This window comes from Gymnogyps californianus, chromosome 6 (assembly GCF_018139145.2).
Source record: "Gymnogyps californianus isolate 813 chromosome 6, ASM1813914v2, whole genome shotgun sequence".
In the NCBI taxonomy this organism is placed as follows: domain Eukaryota; kingdom Metazoa; phylum Chordata; class Aves; order Accipitriformes; family Cathartidae; genus Gymnogyps; species Gymnogyps californianus.
The window spans coordinates 41,667,317-41,684,061 of record NC_059476.1 but is presented as its reverse complement, the minus strand read 5'-3'; the positions used below and the strand labels follow the sequence as shown (position 1 = coordinate 41,684,061).

The window sequence follows — 16,745 nt, the reverse complement described above, 5'->3', positions numbered from 1 at the left end:
GGGGGTGCGTGCGTGTGCACGGGTGTGTGTGCAGGGGTGTTTGTGCGCACGGGTGCGCGTGCAGGGGGGGTGTGTGTGCACACGTGTGCGTGCAGAGCTGTGCGTGTGCATAGGTGTGCACATGTGTGCGCATGCGTGTGCGTGCACAGGTCTGTGTGCAGGGGGGTGTGCGTGCGGGGGGGGCGTGTGTGCGAGGGCCCGTGTGCAGGGCAGGTGTGTGTGCACGCATGTGTGTGTATGGGTGCGCACGTGCACGCGTGCGTGGGTGTAGGCGTGGCTATAGGCGTGGCTGCACGCCTCCCCGCGTGTCCGCTCCGCCCGGGGGCGGGGCGGGGCGCGTCCCCTCCGGGGGGCGGGGCGGCGCGGGGGTGCCCGCCCCTGAGCGGGGCGGGGCCTGGCGGGGCGGGGCGGGCCATGGCGCGGGTGCTGGTGGTGGGCGCGGGGCTGACGGGCGGCGCCTGCGCGGCGCTGCTGCGGGGGGCGGCCCGCGGCCGGATCGCCGTCTGGGACAAGGCGCGCGGCGCAGGTGGGCCCGGCGCGCGGCGGTGGTGGGGGGGGGGCGCGTGGCGTGGCGTGGCGGTTTCTGACTGGCTGTCGCGCAGGGGGCCGTATGAGCACGAGCCGGAGCGCGCGGGACGCCGCCTGCACCGCCGACCTGGGCGCGCAGTACATCACCCTCGAGACGGAGCGCGCGGGGCCGCGCCGCAGGTGAGCCCCGCCCCCCCAACCCCGCCCCGCCCCGCCCGCGCGCGGCCGGCCTGAGGGGAGGCGCCGGCGGGGGAGGGGGGGGCGCGGGCGCCGCGGCCCGGGCGAGGGGCGGCAGGGCCGGTCGGGCCGGTCGCCGTGCTGCGGCCGGGCTTCGGCCCCCGGCCTCCCGCCGCCCCCCTGCCCGCCCACCCCTGCCGCGTCAGGTGTGGACGTGGGCTGGGGGAAGCGGAGGGCGAAGCAGGTGGCGGTGCGCGGGGTCGGGCGGGTTTGGTGGCCAAGCGGCCCGCCCCACCCCACCCACAGGTGTCGCGGCTCGACGGTTTTCACCCGTGGCGTGAATCTGCCCACCGTAGGAAACGTGGGTGGGTGCAGCCTCCCCGCTGCTTAAATCCACAGAGATCTTTGCTTTCAAGAGTTAACCTGCCTCAGAGTCGCCTGGGCGCTGTGCAGGTGACAGGAAAGCTAGGTGTGAAGGAAGAGGTGTGAGGTGCCTTGTCTTGGCGGGGACGTGACCTCTCTGTCCCGAAGAGCAGCGGTGGGTGACTGCGGGGATGGCCGGGGGAGGATCGCGTCGGTGGGGCCTGCTTGGGCTTCCTCAGTACAGAGGACAGTTCGCCTTAGGCTGGGGAAGGGGACGGTGGGGTAAGAGCGACGTAAAAATGCAAAACTTTTGTGGAAATCAGGGAAAAGGTAGGCATGTTTCCATCCGCTGGAATATTCCTGCGCTCCACGGTGGCGATGCGGGTTGTAATGATGTTCAGAGCTTTAAGTAACTGTTGTACGTGCCCCTGCCACAGTTCTGAAACCTTCAGGTCAAACTGCTAACAGTTTCTGTTACAGGCGCAGCAGGTAGCCTTGGTCTCACGTAAAAGGCCAGCCCCAATAAAATAGCAAGGTAGTTTGTCATTTTATAGCTGTGGTTCCTGTTCGTGTGTAGCCTGGCTTGAAACACGGGTTGTATGAGGTTGTTAAAAACTGTTCTCTAAATTCAAAAGTTAGGCCGGTCTTGACTTTAATTGTGAAAAATAACGACAGCTGCCGTTCGTGTTCATGCAGTATGTTTTCATCTCTGTGCCGTTTGCTCCCTTTAAGCTTCTATGAGGAGCTTCTGTCTCATGGCATTTTGAAACCGCTGACTGCACCCATTGAAGGAATGGTAGTGAAAGAAGGCTCGTGCAATTACGTGGCACCCCAGGGCATCTCCTCGGTTGTCAAGTATTATTTAAAACAGTCAGGTAATGCCTTTGTATGAAACGAAAGGTTTTAATGATTGTGTTTTTGATGGCATTCTTTAACTGTCTTTCAAATTTAAATCTCCAGTGAGAATGTTCAAGTTCCTTGTTTGTTTATGTATGTCTTGAAGTTGCTTAGATGGACAAACATGTCTGCGAGCTCTATAAATTTCCAAGTCCTGCAAGCACTTCACTGACCAGCTGCACTACTGGCATATAAAAATCTCTATACAAATAGAACGTCTGTAGGATCAGGGGCCAAGCTTATATTTACACCGTTGGCTTTAGCATATGAAAGTTGGACCTAACAGTTAGGACAGAGATAATTTAGTGGGAGTGAGATCATGGTTGAGAAGAGATTTGAGTTGCAACTTGAATGAAGTGAGTGTTTGGGTGTTTTTTCATGAGTGTGTACTTAACTGTGCTGTTTAACTGAGCAACTGGGAACATAGTGGTGAGCTACATCCTGTGTTTCGTAGAAAGGAGCGCTTATGCAGTACGTGAGCCTGCTGTGTTGAAAGTCCTTTAGAAAAGACTGAAGGAGAAGATCATCTGCTAGTTTAAACTGTGTAACTACTGCATTAGGTGTAATGTGGCAGAACCACTTGTACAGTTTAGTGACTAACTCTGGTTTGAAAAATGTTAGATTTATGAGCAGTCAAGCTTTGCTCCTTTCATGTGATTGGCTTTGTCTTTTTTTAATTAGGTGGGTTTTTTTAGACCCTAGTCTTGCAAATAATTAACTACGTTCCTGTCTTCTGATACATGAGAGATGCTAACAGGGGCAATGCTCTCTTTTTTGGCTCCTGGGGGTGTGCTTTGATTGCTTACCCTGTGCCGCCTCCTGCGCTTGTCAGATTTCACTCTGAATTGGTTCAGCTCGCTAAAGCCACAGTAAACTAACCTGACAAAGAGAGCAGCTGGTAGTTTTCCATCTGTTTACTGAGCTGAATCATGTCAGAGAGGAGTCGGATGAATACCAGCCCTAGCACAGGGGAGCGATGGGATCTTTTCAGCTGATGACGATCCCCTCTTTTAATGTCACATGCTGGCTGTTAAACTGATTCAACCTAATTTGTGAAACTTTGCCCTAAGACTGACTGTGTGCTTTGCTGTTTGCAAGTCATCCACTTACTAAGGGAAGCTGCTCTGCATTTTCTCTGTGGAATTCACTGTTACTTGTATTTAACTTCTTCTTTTTCCAAGCAGGTGCAGATGTCGTCTATGAACAGTATGTAACTCACATCTCTCTCCGAGATGGTAAATGGGAAGTCTCCAGGAAAATGGGACCGCCGGAACAGTTTGATATAGTTATTCTCACAATGCCCGTTCCACAAATTCTTCAGCTGCAAGGTGACATTGTAAACAGTAAGTTCATACCTCAGAATCGCAGGTATCTAGCCTAAAATGGCAATTGAGCATCTTGTATAGCAAAGAAACACTCAACAGGCTGGGCTGTCTGTTAATTTCTGCCAGAATAGGGTGAATCTGAAAATGATAGGAGGGGGGTAATTTCAAGGCCGTGTGTGTGGCGCATGAGCGGTAATACCTTGATAGCAAAAATATCTAAAGAGATGAGTCAGTCTTTAATCTGATCTTTAATTTTTTGCTGATTTCGAAGACAGGACTTGTCTTTCTGTAACTTGAAAATAGTTATTGAATCGGACAAGAGCCTCAGCTGCTCCCCACATGGTGGTTTCCTCGTCGGTATCTCTTTGTTGACATGTCATGCTGATTTTCAGTGCTGCCCTTGGTATGTCTGCAGTAGGGATGACCCAGAGAGTAAGACCTGAATAACAGCTGCGCTGTGGGGAAAATCCCTAGGGCATTTCAGTGAGCCTAAAATCATATGAAATGCAGGGGAGGAAAAAGTCCAGATCGGAACTCTTTGGTCTCTAGTTTATAAGATGAAAGCCTCTCAGACCCTCCAGCTTGTTTGCTGTTTCTGGCTGCCCCCTGGGGGTTGTATTCCCCAAACACAAGTGAATCTCAATTATCCTTTGGTGATTTATTGGGGTGAATGTGTTAACAGTGCTGTGGAGGCTTAGAAAGAGCAGCTCGGTGCTGAGAAAGAAGTGTAAGTTCAGGACAAGTTTGCTAGCTCAGGTGCATTGTCTCAGGTGTGAGGCTTCCAGGGCTAGCTTTTCTCTGAAGTCAGGCTGATGAATCCTGCTCGCCCGTGCTAGCTCTGTGCACAGTCAGTGTCCGTCCACAGTGGGCTCCCAGCAACGTTGTTTCTGGGAGGACTGGTTGGCTGAGGTGCTGCCGAGCCTGTGAGCAGATTTGGTGTACTGGCCGTGAGCCTTGATCCTTGCGGAACAGCCACCGTGAGGATTTACAGGGCGGAGATCTTGATGCAGCTCTACAGGAGATGGCTCTGAGGGCTGATGCTGAGCAGAAGCCAGGAGGCCCATCCAGGCCTGTGCTGACCCTGGCAGAGCCATCTGAACTGCGCCGGGCTGTGGATTTATCACCTTGGCTGCAGTGTTGCACGAAAGACGTGCTGCATCTGGCTAATAACCTCTCTTTGAACTCGGCACGCTGGCAGCGGCGCAGGGGCATCCATGTGGCTCGAGTCAGTTCTGGCCAGACAGGGCTTGTTGCCTCTCTGCTGCCAGCTCCTGAAGTAGACACTTTAAAATTTGCGGCTTTTCTGCTCTCTGGTTTGTAGAAAAACCGCCAATGCTTGAAAGATGAAAAGCTGACTTTAACGCTTGGCTCCTTGTGCTCTGCTCTATCTTGGATTCTAACGTGTTTAAATACGTGAGCGTGATTTGGAAGCTGTCTGTTAAAAGATATGGGAGCAATAGATGGAGGTGGTTCGAGTGAGCTGCCAGGGTCTATCTGAAGTTGCTTCATAGTAACCAGGACCTGTATGAGGGAAAAGAGGACAGATGGGGGGGGAAAAAAAAGAGAAGGCTAGATGGCAGCAGGACAGTGTCTTATGGTAGCAAAGGGAAAATTGTTGTCTGATCACGGTAAAGAAGAGAAGTATTTTCATTACAACCTCTTATTTTAAGCTTTGTGCCTAAAGAGATAAATATCCTGTAAGAACAGGACTTCTCTGCTGTTTGTTTTATAAGCGCTCTCACTTCCCACGTCCCTTTACCGTGGAAAGTAATGGTATCCCCACTGAATTTTCTTGGTGAGTGAGTGTGCTCTTTCACTTCATCCTCTGAATCATATGAGCAGGGTAAAGGTATAGACATCCTTTTCAGAATTATGTATTTTTCTTTTAATAGCCACATGTATACTGTTCGGCTATGTAAAGATACAATAAACTAATGTTAAAAACATTGACTGGTCACTAACTAATGCACGGCTTTGCAAGCATTAGAAAGTAAGAGGAGAGTGATGTATAACAACTACAATGGGTTGGACTGTTCCTCTGTCTGCAAGGAGAGACATCTCGATTTTTTTTTTGTTGTTGTTGTTTTATTTTTTTGTTAGGCTTGTTATGACAATGTAACATGGAATATTGCTCGGAGATGTTTGCAGTCATGGCTGACTCTCAAGCTACTTCAGTTCGGTTAGCTCAGCTCACAGCAGATGGGAAACCTCAACAGCCCAAACTGTACAAGCACATGGGGACAGGCGTAACGAGGTGGCTGATTGCTCGGTGGTGTCGTTACGGGGGTAAATGACCGTGGGGTGGGTCTCGCCCATCCTGTCCTTTCTAACGGTGGTCTGGTCAATAGTGAATGTCCTGGGAACAGAAGAAAAGCAGAGGTAGGGTGTAGTACTGTTTTCTCAGAGTCTTCCCGAGGTTCCTCTAGTCTGCATCTCAAGGCCTTCCTTGATCAGAGTTGATGTCTTCGCAAATTGTTTTTCTTGGGGTAATTAAATCCTTTCATGTCCAAAAAGTGGGCAGGTCCCCTTCAGAAGATGTAGTTAAGGGTGAACAGTTCATTCCACTTGCTCTTGGAGTGCTGGAACTGTCAGATGCTTTCCACAACATCCTCTTCTTAATCTTCTGTATAACTGCAAGATTAACTTTTACCTGAGGGAACCCAGCAGGTTTTGACGTCTTCTCCCCATTTCTCTTCCTCTCTCTCCCTGTACCCTGTGCGAGACCAGCTTCCAGATTTCCAACCAGTTGTTAATTCTTCATCTCTGGCAAGAGGGCTGACTCCCCATACCCTGGAGTTCCTTAGCATTGGAGCTACTGGCTTCTTTACTGCTGTTTCTTTAGGCTAAGAAGTGAAGGGAAAATAGGTGAGGAGACTGTAAGGAAGGTGTTTCAGAGCCTGAACAGGGTGTAGATTTCAGATCCTTTTTGACTTAGAGGGTCAGGGTACATCACTATATCTCTAAATCTCAACCTTATATTGATTGCGTGTCAAAGAGCTGAGTTTTGCTGACAGAGAGCAGGGGTTTCCTGGATCCACCTCTCTTGGGATTTAAGATGCAATTTCATGTTAAGCTTAAGGTAGTTAACTGTGGACAGCTGCTGAAATGAATAGTTGTCCTCTCCCTTCCACGCTGACACTGGCCTGCTTTTGCCTCCTCTGTCAGCACTAGCGAGCGGGTACCATGCTGGGAGTCAGATCTGCTCCCTGTTTTGGCCCAAAACTGACTCTGATGGTGCAAATGAGTATGTTAGTTTTCACTTGGCTATGCACGCTGATCTGACTTGTTGAGCGACTGCCTGGTCGCTGGTGTTAGCCTGCACGTATGCTGAGGCTGCTTCCTTCCTTACCTGTAAAGCAGTTCAGTCGTCTGTATGCTCTGGTCTTCCAAATCCAGAGACAAAATTTGGTGATTCTGATGGAAAACATATTTGTTGGTTCCCAGTATACAAACTAGCAATTTCAGCTGCTCCTGGAAGGGGAGGTTCATGCTCCTTGTTGCAAACTTTCCCTTCGCTGTGACTCAGGGGAGGGAGGAATCATTTTGCTGCTGTGCTCACGCTGCAGCTGAAATGAGGGATGTGCAGAGTTGGAGGAAGGGGAGGGCTTTCTCCTTCTAGCAACAGCAGCCTGCGTGGCCAGCTCAAAGGTCCTATGTAACTACTCTGAGACTGCAGGCAAGGGGCTTAAAGTGAAGAGGGGCAGGATTTAGGAATACAGCTACCTTAACTGCTGATCTTGAAAGCCTTTATTATATAGAAGACAGATACTGAAGCTAAATGAAAGACATGGCTTGGTGCCTTGTGGTAATACTAATCTCAGTCACTGTTGTGATTTGTGATGAGCAGTGTCAATGGAGCGAGCTTTGGCCATTTCTCTAGCAGCCCTGTTTTTGACGGTAACTAGCCTTTACTGCATGCCCTCCTTTGCTTCAGTGTATCATCCCTGCTTTGACGGCCTCTTAATTAGAGGCAGCTAGTTTAAAGATCTTCCATATCCTCCATAATTTTCCTCCACTTTTCCTGTCTGAGGTTGCTCTCTTGAGATGCCTTTTCACATCAGTTTTGCTGCACACTGGAGATTGAACTGCAAACTGTGGACCTGTGCCACATTCCATTTTAGCCACTTAGATATAATTGAATCTATCAGTTCAAAGCCGAATGAAGTTTTAAATGGATTTTGATGAGGGATTGTTAGCATTAATGTATAGATAAAGGCTGTAAAATAAGTGAAGGTGCAAAGGAACAGCTGTGTGGAGTAGGTGATGCTTTGATCCATTAGCAAGCATTGGAATTAGCCTTTGATATTTGTCCGTAAAAGAACCTGAGTTGGAGAGTTCAAATGACTAGCCAGAAACGGTAACTCACCCCTTGCAGGAATTCACCATTTTCCTGTTTGAGCCTCGAGACTGACTCTGTCACATTGGTACTTTCCCCTTGCTTGAGACTATTTAACTGTCTGAACGTTGTATTTTTAAGCAGTGGTCCCATAGATGATTGCCGTAAACATGCAGTATGTTTCTTTAATAACGAAACAGTTTGGACACGTATGCCCATGTTATCAGAGACGTCTCCTGAAATTTAGGCTCCTATATTTGTAGTTAGGTGGTTCAACAAAAGCATCCTGCGCATGCGAGTGTGTTGTGAGTTCCTCTTCATTGCAGAACTGGTGTGTGTGCCTACGCTGGACTAGGTGAATGGCCAGCACCTGGCAATCGAGTTACCTTAATGTGGGTCCAGTGGCTGATCTGCTCTTCGATTTGCAAAATGTTAACTTGTATCTTTATTTCAGTGTCTTTAGGACTTCTTTTTGTAGACACCTTCAATATCCTGTTACAAAAAGCAAATGAGATGAGGCTTATCAATTTGAAACAGACCAAAATTTTACCTTCAGTGAGACAACTTACTAGTTCTTGCCTTTGTGTTCTGACTTTAAGAATGAAGACTACTGACAGGAGAAACCACAGCCTGCTTGAGGGAGGTCTTCTTTTGCCTCCCAAGTTTTTTTTGAAAGTCACTTTCATTTATTTACATGGTATTCAGAGAATTAAGATTTCAAAATAATGAGCCTCCCAAATTTTATGTTCAGTGGCAAAGTTTCCATTTTAACACTTAAAAGCTTTAGCCTGCAGAGCTTTGTTAGGCTGATTTATTAGTTTGTGTCTCTTTCGTGTTCTTTAGCCTTTTAGATGAGTCTGAACATTATGTTAATGTGAAGCTGTATACATTTAGGAGGAGACAGAATTCAGTGGCCTTTGGCAACCTAGAATTACCATTTTAAATGGACTGTGTGAGAAATGACTGTTCCAGAATTACTCCTCTTATGAGTGTAAAGCCAAAACTTAGATTAATGGAGAAGTTAGTGAGTATACACACCTTTATTTATATATATACACACACATATATGTGTATGTCTGTATTTACATATATAAAGTATTTTGTTTTGTTTACTTGTATTCTTTTGTTCGGTTTGTTTGTATTCTTTGAATTTTGCCAGCATTTATCAATTCTTAACTGAAAGGGGGCAGGGAAGGAAGTGGCATGCCTATGGCCAATCTTTTTAGATTCATTCATCTTTGTTCATCTTCATTTTCAACCTTTATTCGTTCCTTCTACAGCTATCGTGTCCAAATAGACTTATCAGTTGCATATTTAGCAATAGCAGAGACAGCAGTAGTAATAATGCTGCTGGAAGTCATAAGCTTTGAAATCTCTTGAACTAGTAAAGTTGTTGAATTGGTAGCCTGTGAAACAGGCGTTCTTAGGGCGCTCTGATACTAGTATCTGATGAAATTACTCTTCACTGATTTGATTTGGTTGGTTTCCATCCAGAAATTGTGTCCCCTATATTTACTTGAAGTTACAGTAGAATTATGAAACAAAATTAATCAAAAGAAAAAAAAATCTTTTTGCAATGTCTTCATTTTTCACCTGCTTTCCTTTATTTACATAACATGCAGTATGTGAAGAGTTAGTGACTTTCTAAGCTTTTAAAATAGCTGAGTACTAGTATTGGGTTGAGGTAGAGGGGGAAAAGGGTTAGCTCCTTGCAACGTGTTTGGAACAACAATAGGTGGCAGCAATCAAATGATGTTTAGGACATTCAGCTTGAATAACTAAATTGATTTAGCGCACTTATTTGTATTTGGGCTTTACATATTTTGGTAGTAAATATTGTGGTTATGCAGAAGGTAAAAGGAAAATGAATAAATGTTTCTGAGTTTTGTAATGTAAATTTGGTGTCAGAAAAGGAATAAATTTGCTTAAAAGCAGGATCTTTGCAAATGAAAGGACTAGATGTTGCAAATGTTCATCATCTAATAGAATTTCAGACATGCTGGACTGTTATATTGTCTGCCGATGTTAGAAAAATCCTAGATTTATGCCAGATTCCATATGATCACTGAGCAATATAGTCCTTTTCTGTGCATTTTCAAATCAGATGGACAGACTTTTTTATCGGTTCTGTTTTTAGTAAGACATTTGGCAACATGGCAATTAAAGATTGCAACAATTTGCAGTAGTTTTTATCTGTGTGTTCAGAATGTTTTCATTAAGTTGCTTTACTTGGAATTTAAAATTACAGTTCCGCATGTTTAATCTGCTAATAAAATGGAATAGCTTGGCTTTTGTTTCAAGCCTGACCTATTTTTTTTTTCCCATCTGTGTGAATGGCCCACATGTTTTAAATAATACAAGCTGATGAGAAGATACAGGTAAAATAGGACTGTATTTATGTAGGGAGGCTTTATAATGTGGATTAGGAAAGCACAACTCTGATAATTTTTCATGAGTCCCAAGTTCTTGCTGAACGAATGTGTTTGTTTTTTGGATAGCATGATGATAAATTCTGAATTTTGTAGTTCCAGTTCCAAGCAATCTTAGCAGGGCTTATCCAGGCTTTGAGTTTGCTCTCATTACCTAACATATCTAAAATGTCTAGTGTAAACATGTACACTGATTTGTTAGTTACTTATCAGACCTTAGGAGCTGAGGTCGCACTGTGCAAATATTTGTGCTTTCTGGAAATACAAGTAGTTACTAGTTTTGCATGAGACTAGCTGTTGATATTAATGTGGTCCTTTAAAAACCTGTCACTCATTTGACATGGCAGCATCCTAGTACTGACCGAGGTTGTGATAGTGGAAGGATCTGCGTTGGTAAAATTGGGCAATACACTCCGATAGAAGTGCAAGAAGCCATTGTCTGGATTATCAGTGCTGCAGGAGAAACGCGGGGTGTCTTACTCTGTAGTGAAACCCTCTGCCCTTGCCTGTGGGAGAGCTGTTTACACAACGCAGCCGGACAGAATACAGCTCTCCTTAGCTGTAACCGAACAGTTTATGATGAGCTGTTCTCTGTTTCGCTTCTGGCTGTGAATTTCACCTGTGCTTCGGTGAATGGCATCCTGTCCCTACCTCCCACTGCTGGTGTCAGCTCCACCTCTTACCTTCCACTGCGGCGTTTTGTACCCTCCTGTGAGTTGATCTGACTTGCCAATCCAGCGAGGAGATCCATCTATCTATGTATAAGTATGGGGTTGTTTTTGCTCGGTCAAGGAGTTGGATTAGCTCGTGGAATGGTCTGACAAGCATGAGAAAGCAGGCAGAAAGGAGAGGGTGGGACTACACATCTGGGAGCAGAGGAGAGTCTAAGGAGGAGCAGCGCAGGCTTGTCTGTTCAGCTGCTACTGAAACCACTGCGTCAGCCTTTAAAGCAGGCGAAGTTGTTACGTGTTCTCTGCCTTCTGCAGCTCAGGTATAGCCTCCCTTCTTAGGGACTACTTTTTTAAAAAAGGGCTACTGGAGCTAGAATTGCACATCAGGAAAAAAAAGTCAAAGTAGGCCGTGTGTATTCTGAAGTGTGTGTTTGACTTAGCCTATTTTTAGGTGTTTCTTTAGAGTGCTTGTAATGGACTTGTTCTGCAGTTATTAGTTGAACAAATTGAAAGCCTATCAAAAGTCAAATAGGCTGCCACACTGATTCCAGTGACCCTCTGTGTCTGAGAAATGTGAGGATTAAACCCGATGTGTGCGAGCATGAGAGGTTTGGAAAGGAGAATGAAATAGAATATATATTAGATAAGGGTCTGCTTTGGATTTTATTGTTGTCAGTCAACACTGCCTGGCTTTGGTAGAAAGCTGAAACTTTGATTTGACAGATCTGAGTAAAACAGAAGGAAAAAAAGCAAGATACAATGCTGGAGGAGGAAAGTATGCTGCTTTTTGTCTTCAGACGTGGAGGGAGTGGGGCAGCTGCTTCCCACTCCAGGGGAATCCACATTAGATCCTTTGGCCAGACCAGGATGACAGCTCTTAAACAGAAACCCTGCAGAGGGGGGGGATCTCACTGCGTCACAGCATCTCTTTTTAGTGCCTGGTAACATTGCAGAAACCTTTCTTCCAGCGGTCCCTATTACTTGTTCTACCCTACCTCCAGCAAGTTGGCTGTATCAGCACAACTGTCTGGGACCACAATAACGCAGTCCCCCCCACCCCCTTCCCCCCCAAAAAGGCGGGGGGAGTTATTTTTAGCAGGATCAGTGGTGTGATCTTCAGTTCACCATGTGGCCCACAGACTTACTGGCACATTATGCACTTTCAGCAAGGGTAGGAGGGCAGCACAGGGGCTGTGCAAGTGATTGAACCGTATGAGCAAAAAAAATACTCATGAATCTGTGGTTTGAATTCTAAGCTTAGGTTTCCTGTATAGTCCCAGGAGAGATTCAGAGCACCTGCGCATTAAACTGGCAGCAGATTGTGCTGATTTAGCTACACCGCTTTTAAAAAAAAAAAAAAAAGTTACTTCTGACATGTAAGGCAGCGCTGCTTTTGTGCGTTGACGCATTTAATTCAGCCTGATCTGGCTATCTGTAATTACTGTAACCTGGACATGCTTCTCTTCCTGTCCCTACTGCCTATGCTGGTTGGCAGAGTGCTTCAATACCAGGGGACTTGATCGCAGAACTTTATTTAGTGCTTGTTTAGCCTCTTTATGTCGTTGCAGTAGTGTATCTCAAAATAGAGAACGGGACCCCAGGAATATCGGATCAGCTAAACATGAGCCCATGTGTGTATGCACACATCAGATTTTTTCTAAATAATAAAGGTGATGGTATTTGAACACAGGACATACTTGGAACAGAACAAATAAATGCTCTAAAATTTGTTTATCTCAACAATAAACACAGATACCTCTCAGTTTTTCCCAACAGCAGGCAGTCTTTGGTACTGTCCAGGGATTGTGTTTAGATAGAGAAATCTTTCCAAAGCTGCTCTTTGCCATGAGCCTAAAGGGAAAAAAAAAAAAAGTTCCCTGCCAAAAAACGTGACCAAACTGAGCAATTCTGAAACTTCTTTATTTGTGTCTCGTGGGACATGTGTTTAATGAGCTGATGGTTTCTGTGTTATAAGAAGCTTGGATGTGCTACTAAGAACTTGTTCTTCAGTAAGTCTAGTTAAGGCATTTATATCAGACTTGAATTTTTAGGTCCTGAATCTAAAATGGTTTTGATGGTTGATTTTGGGGAACAATGATAATGTACATCTCGCCTCTTCCTTTGAGTAAAATCCTTTTTTGTTTGAAGTTTTGCCCTTGTTTTTTGGGGGGGTGGGGGAAACACATTTAGAGAAGCTCTCCCTTCTTTCCTGTTACCACACCTGCTTAGCATACTTGAGAGAGAAATGTGTGAAGGTGACCATAGGCTGACTTTGACTTTATAGCCTTCGTTTTGATGTGAAATCTACAACTCAAGGTGTTGCTTTTGTAGAGTTGAAAACCTCTGCGAAGTCTGGTGCAGGTTTGCAAGCAGTCTTAACATTTAATTGCTTGCTTTGGGATTTTTTTTTAATTAGTGCTGCAATCAAATAGGCAGACAGAAGTCTTCACTGGAACACATTTGTTTTTTTTTTTAATGCTATGTGCATTTTAATATATTCTCATAGCTGAGGCAGTGCCTCTAGACTGGACGGGTTTTCATGGATTTCTAGGGGTTAATAGTTGCTGGCCACTCACACCACTGTAATTGAGACCGTTCTTTATAAAGATTATCTTTACCTCCCATGGATACATCTGCAAACTTTTAAGTTATTTTTGCAGTCCGCATCTGGATTAGAGCAGGAAAAAAATAATATTAATTTTAAACTTAAGGAGATTTTTGGCTCCATTGAGTCAAACATAAAATTTGCATTGAGCTTGCAGTCAGCTTTTCACACTTGGCATCATAATTTCCAAGAATGTATGGTATGCTCTTGTATTAAAAAAACCCCTCAGGAATAAGGGTTTTTGTAGAAACTGAGTTCTGTTCCTTTTCCTGTGCCATCAGGTGAATTGACGTAGATGGTAGAGATTTTTATTTTGCAGAAGCGTTGCAATGCATATTGTCAGCCTTAAAGGTGTCAGATGGGTTAGCTCACTGATGTGGCTGAAAACTGACAGTAGGGGAAAAATCCGACAACTAGAAAGGTTTGTGTTTGTGTCAGCAGGTTGGTCTGGTTTAGTCTGTGGCTGTGTGGGCTCCAGAGCTGAGCAAACCTGAGAGATACGAACTCCTCTATTTAGAAATTTGCAGTTGGGTCAGTTGAAGCTGACTGTGAAATTTAGGATACAGGCATGTTTCCTCTGTCCCCTCCCTTTCTGCCTGTTCTCTGTTCCTTACCAGATTAAAACCTGGGTCAGTTCCTTAATCCTCTTCCCTGCGCGGCCAGCAGGCAGCCGTGTCAACCCGACTGAAATTAGGTTGGGGGATGTAGTAGCAGAAAAGACCAGACAGCACTGGCAGTGGCTTATGTTGTTAGAGAAGCTGAGAACAGTGGCCTTTTTCTTCTATAATTTCCATCCAGAATATTATATCCTGTTAGTATTTTAGCTGTATGGTATTTTGGATTTACCTGCGTTGCCTTAGAAGCCTCCATTTACTGTTGGTTGCCTTGCTCTTCCTTAGGATTTGAATTCCCTGCTAAATCCACCTTCCCAGAGATACTCAAAGCACTGTGTGGGTCTCCTGTGACTCTATTCTTTAAAAAAAAAAACAAAAACCAAAAACAAAACCCTGATAAACTTTGTTCCGTGACTAGTGTAGTTCTCGCCTCATTTCAAGACAGAATCTGGCTTTGTAACCCAGTATTTCAGAAGTTACTGATAATACTGCTTTCTTCAGGTTTACTGTTATTTCCAGTATTTTGTAACATGAGTTGTCTTTAAGAGTTGGTTAACGGTGGCGGTGTGTTTGAGGGAATGAACTCTGTTCCAAGACTTGTAATCATAAGACCCGCTCTGCTGTTCTGACCCACACGAGTTTCCCGAGAGCTAGCAGATGACCGTGGGTGCTCACCTGACTTGTGCCTAGATCAGATGACCGGGAACGGAGGTTGAAGTCTGTGCGAATGAGCGTGCTGGGTCAAATAGCGTGCCTGGAGGTAAGGTCTTGCATTTGTCATGTACCTTAATAGTTTGTTTGAAAGCCGTAAATATTGTCTGAGCTTTATAATAAAAATCACATGTGAGACTTTCCAAAGATCTTTGGGTCTTGAGTTCATTTATCTGAATTTCTGTTTTCTTCAGCAGCTGTTTTAGTATCTGCCATCAGTTCTTCATCTAGTGATGTTTTGAGGGCTTGAGAACTTTTTCACATGTGGTCTGCAGAACAACTTTAAGTACTGCTTCGCTTTTTTTATTTTTTTATCTTTTAAATTCGTATCACTTGTAATGGCTGGACTACCTAATAAAAATATAGCAGTTCAATGTAGTAAACTTCAAACATCTCCTGTTTGCCCCAAAATTGTTTGGGCTTTGCTTTTGCACCTTATTTTATTGACTCAGTACTGAAATTTTAATCTTTAAAATGATGAGTTATCTCACTCCAGGTGAGAAGTTCTCATGTATGTAAAACTTGATGGAAAGAAGATTTAAAACACTAGTTAGTAGCTTATTAGCAGTTGTCAGGCGAGTGATTGTAAGTGTTTGGATCTCGCTGATCAGGATTTGCTGTTAGGGTGATCGGGGTGGGCTTGAATGTTGGTTATGTTTCAGGAAGCACCTGAAACATAGTGCATAGTTGTTTTCCCATTCCACTGCTGTCCAACAGGGTAAGCTGTCAGTCTCACAGTCCCAAAGCTTATTTAATTTAGGAAATGGAATAGGCTAGGTGAGAAATGAAGGTGTGATTGGTCGACTTTATTGACTTAGTTGATGAAGGACCCTATGTTATAGCAATGGACTTGGTTGCTACAAATTATTAAAAATATAAAGAACGTATTGCCTTATTTAAAGGGATTAAAGCTATCCTTTCACTTGATTTATTCAAAAGAGCAAGGGACATGCAACTAAGGCTTTCTAGAGTCAGTCCTGTTGCACCAGTAGCCTCCACGTCTATTCCCAAAAGTAATGCTTTAAAAATACAACTGGGCTGAAATGTGGCTGATTGGTGCTCCTCTGTAAAGACAGGTACGAGAGGATAAGTGTATACCTCTACATAAAGCAGGATTTATTGATCTCATTGGATTTATACTTTAGGGAGAACAGGGTAGCTGCCTATGGAAATTTAGGGAAGTAAATTTTATTAAATGACTATGTGCAGACAGCAAGTGGTTTAAGTGTCTTGCAGACTGTTAAGTGACTGCAGAACAAGAAAGTGGTGTATGACTCTGTAAAGCATAAAAGAAATAGATTTGCTGGCTGTTTGCATATCCTTTTCTCACCAGCACAGTAGGAAGTGTATTTTGGAACATTGATCAAAACCCCTTTCTTCTATTCTGAATTAAGGCATGCTTGTTGCAAAAGCTTGAAACCAACATTGGCGTTTTATAATGTATATTATGCTCAAAAACAACTTAGAAGCAGGCAAAAAATATAACTTTGAAATGATCACTTGTTTTCAAATAGCTGAACTACTTTTAGAATTTATGCCCAACTTGATTGAAAAGGTTGGTCATTTCCATAAGATAGAATTGTCTAAGCAAGAGCTTAATCTTCTACTCTGAAGAAAATGCCGTGTAATTCTTACTGAAACAAGGAAAGTTGCCTCAAATTTGGGTTTTGAATATTTTTAATTTATCTGCAAAGGATCATTGGAAGAATTAAATACTGACTGAATTGAAATTCCTAGGGGCCTCAGTGTCCTTTCCTAAACTTGCATTTCAGCTCATGTAATTTACCAAGTAAATCCTTGCTTTAACTTCAGAAATACAAATTTCTGGTAGCTTTTAATGCAAAGGAATATTGACATACAAAATATTTACAGGAGGTTATCATCTCTTTGTGGTATGGTGTGGAATCTTAAACTTTTCAAAGTATCTCATGTTTGAGAGGGAGTGAGAATTTGTCTCCTGGGTATAAAAATTGACATTTCTTCATCTCTATATTGTTAGCACTTCATAGGGTGGTAGCACTTCCCAAACACTTTCATGAGGCATCACATAATAGATACCTTTAGATGTCAGTGTAAGTTTGTTTGCATC

General features: G+C 44.3%; 1 protein-coding gene across 2 annotated transcripts in view; it reads left to right on the top strand.

Moving 5' to 3' along the window:
* The first annotated feature begins 414 nt into the window (after positions 1–414).
* The window catches only part of RNLS (renalase, FAD dependent amine oxidase), a 77,678-nt gene continuing 61,347 nt past the window's right edge, over positions 415–16,745 (top strand). Inside the window, exons 1-4 of one of the 2 annotated variants that reach the window (XM_050899075.1) lie at positions 415–526; positions 603–708; positions 1,801–1,943; positions 3,150–3,308. In XM_050899075.1, the coding sequence (XP_050755032.1) occupies positions 415–526; positions 603–708; positions 1,801–1,943; positions 3,150–3,308 (520 nt within the window). Of the gene's footprint in view, positions 527–602; positions 709–1,800; positions 1,944–3,146; positions 3,309–16,745 lie in introns of those variants that run through there. The other variant, XM_050899076.1, reaches the window with a different exon arrangement.